Source organism: Rutidosis leptorrhynchoides, chromosome 3 (assembly GCF_046630445.1).
Source record: "Rutidosis leptorrhynchoides isolate AG116_Rl617_1_P2 chromosome 3, CSIRO_AGI_Rlap_v1, whole genome shotgun sequence".
Taxonomy (NCBI): Eukaryota; Viridiplantae; Streptophyta; class Magnoliopsida; order Asterales; family Asteraceae; genus Rutidosis; species Rutidosis leptorrhynchoides.
Genome location: NC_092335.1, coordinates 116871967 through 116880690, shown reverse-complemented (window position 1 = coordinate 116880690; position 8724 = coordinate 116871967). Strand labels below are relative to the sequence as shown.

Below are 8724 nucleotides of genomic sequence, written 5' to 3'. Positions count from 1 at the left end.
AAAGTCAAGGAATTATCTGCACAATTTTATTACTACTACTATTTCACCTACTAAGTAATGAATATGGTCATAATTTGTACAGTAGACTTGTTAGTATAAATATGAATTCAGTTGAAAGCATATGATATACCAATACTTCAATAAACTACTGAAGTTTACATTTCCTCTCTTCTAATATTACAAGTTTAAATTAGAATATAGTCCACTACAGATAGTTATTATCTACTCAATTATAACAATTAATAATATTTTCTTGCTTAAAAAAAATAATAATTCATAAATAATAAATATTAGTAAAAAATAGTACTAACGTATAAATACGTAGTACTCTAGTATTTTAACTTGTGCCTAAACACGTGACGCAACTGTCAACTAGCATGTTATTGTCTTCCAAAACACTGAGCAGCTTCCACCTCCAATGACCGACCAAACCACCACGTCGACCTCCGACGACCTCCCACCAACAACAACTACCACCTCATCACCACCACAACCACCCTTACTAATCCCACAGCTCCCAGACGACGTTGCAATCCAATGCATCGCAAGAGTTCCACGTCACCACCACCCTTCCCTCTCACTAGTCTCCAATACATGGCGGTCCACCATACGCTCCCAACACCTCTTCTCCACCAGATCCTTCCTCAAATTCACTCAACACTCACTTTACCTCAACATCCGTCATAATTCGTCTTTCAATTGGTACCATTTCCCAAACCCTAACCCTAATAATAACCATAATCTCAAAACCCTAGTTCACCCCCTCCCCCCAATCCCAATCCAACCAGTAGGTCCCGCAGTTTCCATACTCGGTCCCAAAATTTACTTAATTGGCGGTTCAATTAACGATATCCCCTCAACTTCGGTCTGGATACTTGATTGTAGAATCAATAAATGGGAAATTGGACCTAAAATGAGAGTAGGACGAGAGTTTGCAGCTGCAGCAACTGTAAATGGGAAGATATATGTGTTGGGAGGGTGTTTGGTTGATAATCGAACTAGGTCGGTTAACTGGGCGGAGGTTTTTGATCCTGCGGTTGGTGTTTGGGGTTCGGTAGCTAGCGGTGAGGTGGATGGTAAGGATAAATGGATGCACGCAAGTGCTGTTATTGACGGTAGGATTTATGCGATGGCGGATCGCGGTGGGGTGGTTTATAATGTCGGTGGGAACGAGTGGGGGAAGGTTCCGAAGCGGTTGGATCTAGGGTGGAGAGGACGTGCGGCGGTGATTGATGGTGTTTTGTATTGTTATGATTATTTAGGAAAGATTAGAGGGTATGATGTGGAGAAGGATGTTTGGAAGGAGTTGAGAGGGGTGGAAAAAGGGTTGCCGAAGTTTTTGTGCGGTGCAACAATGGTGGATTTGGATGGGCGGTTATGTGTTGTGTGGGAATGTAAGGAGGGTAGTGGTGGTGGTAAAATGATGGATGTTATGTGTGCGGAGATTGAGGTTCGAAAGGATGAAGATGGTGGATTAAGTGGTTTGATTTTGTGGGTTGATGTTATTCTTTCGGTTCCTGTTGGTTCGTCGATTCTGCATTGTATGGCTGTTGCTTTGTGACTTACAATAAGTTTGCAGGGTATGCTTTCTTTCATTATAGTTGTAGTATACTTGAGTCATTGTTGATCGCTATTAGATTCATGTTAAAATTGTTGTAATGTTGTTCATTAATAGAAAGTAATGATAATGGGGGCGAAAGTAGGTTAACCGAACCTTCGTGACACAAGTTTGCGGATCATAATAGCGATCAACTTTTCAAATGTTATGATTTTATCTATATTAATGTTATATACTTGAGAATACGTATTTAGAGAAGTTAAAATGCTCCCTTATGCGACCATATTAACATATGAACTCTGTTCTATTCAAACAATTTATAATGACTACTTAATCATTTACCAGCATGAGTAGCATAGTTAGTTTAGTCTTGAATTGAATTTGTTATTGTCTTTGTTGTTTCACATCTAAGATACTAGTGTTTGACCAACTTTATGATAAATAGTTTGATGTATTATTCATGTAACATCTAAAGTTTTCGATTTTATGACAAACTCACTACATTATACCGTCCTCTGCTTGCTTTCTTTTCTTTCTTTTTATTTTTATTCGTGATGGCTTGAGGTCCGTCTGGAAGCCTTCTTTTATTGTTGTTGACACTCACTAGATTAGGTTGGATTATTGATCTTATTGTTTACGACTGACAAATGCAGTTAGTTTTTTGAATCACGTTCCACATGAAAACCACAAAATGATCACAATATTCCGTATAATGTTTCATTAAAATCGACAATCTTAATTTTTAAGGTGACTTACTGGATTTGAAAACTCTCTTCTTTTTTGCAGGACCTTGAAGTGTTCTCCTTGCAGATTGAACATTATACATATGCTCTAAATCTCCATCAAGAATAAAAATTTATGGTGAATTCATATTTATTTGTAAAAATTGTGTTGTTCTGTGTCATATGTATAATGTATCATTGACTACAAATAAAAAGTTTTTTTGTTTGTGTGATTCAAAAGCTCTTGTATTGTATTTTGACTTATACAACAACAACAACAAAACCCAATAACACATAAGTGGTGTATGGGGAGGTGAGATATAGACAATCCTTCTCCTATCCGAGAATAAAGACAAGTCATTTCTCCACTCAAAGTGAAAACACTCTCAAAAGTAGAGAAAGTCATCCCTCTTTCTATTCGACGGATAGAGAGATTGCTTCCGAGTGCACCTCCGGCCAATAAGTAGGAATTTTTTTTTTTTAAAAATAAAATAAAATAGAGACGCCATGAAAATGGTAAAATCAAATTTCCATGGGTTTTAAATCCTGCCTAAAATTTAATTTAGGCTCTAAGAGTTAGTCAAGTCGCCAATAAATCGACGCTTGTTGTCGACTCAAAAACTAGAGCCGTATGTATTTTGACTTATAAATTATGTAAAGTTCTAGTAGTGTAATGTCTAATGAATGCTAATTCCTCTAGGTCTCTTGTTTGCTTTATCCACTTGCTGAACCTATCATGCAATGTTGAGATTTGGTATTCTATCTGCATGGTTTAACCTTGTGATCATCAACCATGGTTTAAGATTTTGCTGCAACTTCATCTCCAATCTGTAGTTTTGCATCACCACCTTTTATCCATAAATTAGATTAATGTACCCTCTTTGACGAATAGTTTATTACGAGTATTAAACTTTTCTTTACATAATTTGTAAGCGTATAGTTTATTCACATTTTCTTAGTACTCGCATACGGTGTATGCAGTGACAAAGCTTGAAGAGTTTTACAAGGGAGCCTGATAAACATGTTTTATTAAAAAGACAATAATTTTGGCGCATAATACAAATTTTTATTAAGTTGATTATATCTTAGACAAGATAGGTCTTCTCTGAAAGGGAGGGTCGATAACCATAAAATAAAAATTTTATAGCTCTTTGAGTTACGAATGCTTGAGATTTTCAATCAACTAAACCCTACTTCGTATGAATGAAATAGGACCAAAACGGTGTCAACTCGTAAGTTTTGCGAGTCTTCACGATTTTGATCATACATCTTTTATAGGAACTCTGATTTAGTTGATTCAAAAGTCTAAATGTTCATAACTCAAACTCTCAAAAGACTACAAGTTTTATTTTTATTTCGAGGGTTAAGGGCCCTCTCTGCCCTTGAAAAAATGTGTCCTTGGGTGTATGTTAATGATACGCGTACCTACACGCATGGCGCTCGTGCGTATCACGTGCGGCGCGCACGTCCTGAATATTGTCAGAACATCTGATTAGGAGGTGCGCACGCGTGTATTGCTTAGCTCACACGAAAGCAATCGGATTAAATCTTATCCATAATTAATATTGTGATCATCGCTCCAAATTCATATGGACGAACACGTCATTCATCGATTTCATTGCGAGGTATTTGACCTCTATATGATACGTTTTGTAAACATTGCATTCTTTTGAAAAGGCACACCATAAATGAATATTTAAATCAAAGGTTTTCGACATCTGATGATTTCTACATATAGACAATCACCATAAATAATAGTTTACAACAGTACTTCCGTTGACAATGCAGTCAAAATAAGATACATGGTGATGATTTGGTGAATGCAACGTTTCTTTGAAAAATATGTCATGTAAGACTCCATGCACATAGCTTGTCTAACATATAAGCAAACAGCGGAAGACTTCTAGGGAACCTGAGAATAAACATGCTAACAAGTGTCAACACAAAGGTTGGTGAGTTCATAGTTTTAATGTTTCGTATAATCTGTATATAAAGGTGGATCACAAGATTTTAGTTGTTTCACCTGAAACGTTTATCAAAAGATTCTACAAGATTGAGCACACTGGAAACTAAGCTTTAACGTCTATAATAAGTACCCCTGTTTTAACATACATGCAACCAACATGTACAATACACGCAAACCAACGTGTACTAAACTCAAATAGCATACTTCTGTTTTATAGTTCAGGCTAGGGTTTCTATACCTGGAACAGACGGGGATGTCAAGCCCTATGGATCCATATACAACTACTCGCGCCCACCAGTTCTTATAACTGGCAGTTACTAGTTACCAAAGCTAAGGGATTTTCGGTTCAAACTCAGTGTAGAATTAAGTATGTACTTGTATCCATTGCATTTAAAATAAAATGCATATATTCTCAGCCCAAAAATATAGATTGCAAAAGCAATTAAAAAGGGAGCATATGAAACTCACCTTAGCAGCACATAAAGTTGTTCACCAAAATGTGATCGAAACTCGGAATACCCAAATAACCGTAGATCTCAACCTAGAGAACATATGTTGGTCAATAAATGTTTAACAAGCTAGGTATGGTCATAGTGTATCACAATCCTAATGCTCGAGATCGACATACAAAAGTTATCCAAAGTCGTTTCGAAAGGTCAATTTTGACAATAGTTCAACAAAACGAGACGTACCTTATATAAGGATTCATTTACTCGGTTGGTAATATTCAAAAATTTAATTTATCAATCTTAACAACAAGTTGTTTAAATATTAATTGCAGATTCAAAAGCAATTCCAATTAACGTCAATTATAATTCAGTTGACCATATCTTTTGTTTCGTTCATCGAAATTACACGATTTCTAAATGAAAAGTTATTGATTTTTCGCCAGCTTTTCAAAAACATGTATATCATATACCCTTTTACCAATAATATATGTATTTAATTCGTGATTCATTATAAACTGTTTAACGACGAAATTTAGCATACAAGCCTGTATAAATATATATACTCGAGCACTAGACATGGATACACAATTAATTTATAAAATATAAAATATAAATGCTTACGTATTATTATTGTGATTCAATATTTCAGAAAAGTACGTAGACGTAACGGAGATGATAAACACTAGGTTTGACTTGTGAATATTACCCACGAATATTACCCCTAACCTCCATAGCTATAACTCATAGTTTCCTTAGCTTTATCCCGCTCGAAAAACTTGTTTTGAAGTGACACGCTCATGACCTCGTCGTAGTATTTTATGTATAATATTAATTAATAATAATACTACTAATAGTATTAAAATTAATTATAATATTAATTAATTAATAATAATAATAATAATAATAATAATAATAATAATAATAATATATAAATATATATTACAGAGGGAGATAGATGGATTGGTGTGTGTGTGTCTCGAAGCAAAACGAATTCAATTTATAAACTTTTCCTGAATCTGACCCCATGCGATCGCATGGGTTTTATGCCTATTTTTCATGCGATCGCATGGCCCCAAAATCCAGCTCACATTTTTTTGTATTTTTGTTTGTCGACATAATTATTAATAATAAATATAATATATTTAATTTATATAATTAATTATATATTATATTAAATTCACATGCATAGTTAACTTGTAATTTTTGTTCCGATAAGTCGTACGTTGTTACGCGACTTATGTCCCGGTTCCAGTTTTTAGAGTGTCCCTTCGTACGCTGAGAAAACTTGTAATTTACATTCTGGGACATGTACCTTTGTCAAAATATAGCCTTAAATTATCCCTAAATTATACCACCCAAAGTATATCTTAAACTTTCGAGTATTTTGGTCATTTACTTCTATAAATCATTGTCTCGTTATTTATTAATATAATAGTATTTATCAAACGTTTCATAACCAAGTTAATATCTATTCTCAATATTTATAAACACATTTTAAAATACGTATCGCAAGTTATTCATATAATTAATTCTTATCAGTTAATATTCCTTATTATTGTATGTGTCCAAATTACGTTATTTAAACAAATAATTCACCATTTATTCCGAATACCGTTAAAAATGAATGATTTCTCAAATCAACGTGGACCTCTCAACAGAGACACGTAATAATATCATAATTCTTAAGAGACTCAGTAAATATCTTTTACTAGAATCATTTGGCATAATCTTTTAACTCTGTAGTTAAAAATATCAATCAGATAATCAAACCAATAAGTTTAATGCACAGTATCATATCTTCAACACTTTGTTACATTTCAAGTTATAGTATATGTATCTATATATAGTTGTTCGCGTTTCGTTGAGAACAATCGAAGGTTAATTGAACAGTTCAAAATTTTGAGATTTAACTTCATAGACTTTGTTTATCGTGTCGGAAACGTTAATCATACAAGATTAAGTTTAAATTTGGCCAGAATTTTCCGGGTCATCACAGTAACTACCCGTTAAAGAAATTTCGTCCCGAAATTTGAGTGAGGTTGTCATGGCTAACAATAAAAATGTTTTTATGACGAATATGAGTCGATAAATAGAGTTTTATCACCGTTGAATAATATGGATAAAACAATCCAATTACTTGAAGCGTATGAGGGAAGTTATCGTAATAAAGTGAAATAGAGAATAGAGATGCGTCTTATCTCTTGACGTAGTAACGATTGATTTTCGGAATTTAAGGAATAGAAAGTCTTCATAATCTAAATAAGATTTGATTTTTCGGGAATTAAGGAGATTAAGATCTTCTTTAATTATATGCGGTCATCTGTCTTGATTGCTCTATCTGTTATTTTGTTATAAATTGACCTCTTCTGTTTCATTATTTTCACCACTCCTACATCTTCTTCCTCATTTCATACTTCCAAAAGATTGTGAAATGCTTCATCCAGTTCTGATTCTTGATATACTCATAACTGTTATATCTGTCATTCTTCTTTTTCATCTACCACCAGAGGAAGTTACTTTCTTTTGCCATTACCTTGGGGTTATAGTGTTTTTCATTCTCCCGTGTCTTTATATTGCTATACGCATTGATATACACGGTTTGTAAATTTCGGAGTTGTTATCGGGCTTATATTCTCCTTTTTATTTCAGAGCTCCATGCTTTCGATTTCTCTTCCCGACCTTATGTCAAACGGATAATGGTCCAGAATTTGTAGGTATCAATTTCGGATGAACATAATTAATGTTCTAAGAAATAAATTGTAATGGCACGATCTTGATTTGTCAAATTACCAGAATATCTGGAAAAGACCGAATCATCAAGAAGTATATTTTCTTGATATATTTAGAGATTATATAGAATGAAAGAGTTATGTAACATGGTTCATGATGAGGGTGTGATATGTGAACCTTTATCACGTTCCATTAGAAACTCAGCATGACTTACTGTAATATAATCACGTTGATCAAGTGTCATTATATTATACTAATTCATGCTTCAGTTCCCAACACTACTTCAAAACATTCATATTTTAAACTCGAAGGTTTCAGAATTTAGAAACTAAAATAATTTCTTTTATGATGTAATACAGATAGCGCGAAGATATGAATGATTTCAGATAAGAATAGTTATGAAGATATCTCCAGAAATATCGAGGATATTTATAATGAAAGATACGATGATATCTTAGAATTTCTAATATCAGAGGATGATGCGGGAAATCTGTCTGTGAAGGTTTAGAATGAGGAGTAAGGTGTTTGCTAACGATTTTAGCAGACACTGAATCATTTGGATCCTTTGAAGGTAGATTTCGTCCTTGTGATTTGTCCACAGCCTCCTTCATGGTTTGCTCAATACATTTTTCAGTTTCAAACCTTCTCTTTTTCTCAGCTTTACCACCATACTATTCTTTATCATCAAACTTTTGACTGTTAAGGTCGTTTACAGTTTTTGCTGCTTCATCAGCATTTTTCCAAAAGTCAGAGAACTAGTTTTGCAGTTTGGGTGTTTTTCAGAAACTTCACCTTCGAAGTAAATAAGTCTAGGAGATAGACATTATATGTATATATATAACTGTTGGCGTAGAATTGCTGCGAAATTCGAAATACTGATTGCTAATTCCCGGTAGTTGGTATGGCAATTACCGTTACAAGATGTGGATGAGTACATGATAGGGTTTCAATGAACAATTATAATGGTTTTTCGGAGAGACTTTAAGTCACAGATTAATGAATTTGCTGGTACATTTACTGTTAATGTGGTGGAACATGAAATGTTCCCCAGTAACAAAAACGTATATGCCAAAGTTACAAGTCTAAAAGGTCGTCGTTGACTGGTTGAACGGTTGATAATACTGGATACTTTTGAAAAGGAATTGCAAGGTTATTTTCGGTAAAAACAATGCTAATGGATCTTGCACAGATTTAAAGTTAAAGTATAGCTTTGAAAGATGTAGAGATCTAAGAATGATGACACCGGTTCAGAGTTATGACTTGGATTCTGATCTGTCAATATCAGAATATGTAATTGAA

General features: G+C 34.0%; 1 protein-coding gene across 1 annotated transcript; it reads left to right on the top strand.

Annotated features, from left to right (window-relative positions):
• The first annotated feature begins 389 nt into the window (after positions 1 to 389).
• On the top strand, positions 390 to 2540 carry LOC139896710 (F-box/kelch-repeat protein SKIP6-like). Its single transcript, XM_071879350.1, has 2 exons — positions 390 to 1580; positions 2345 to 2540. Exon 1 carries the CDS (start codon positions 419 to 421, stop codon positions 1559 to 1561), a length of 1143 nt encoding a protein of 380 aa, XP_071735451.1. The 5' UTR covers positions 390 to 418; the 3' UTR covers positions 1562 to 1580; positions 2345 to 2540.
• The last annotated feature ends 6184 nt before the right edge of the window (positions 2541 to 8724 follow it).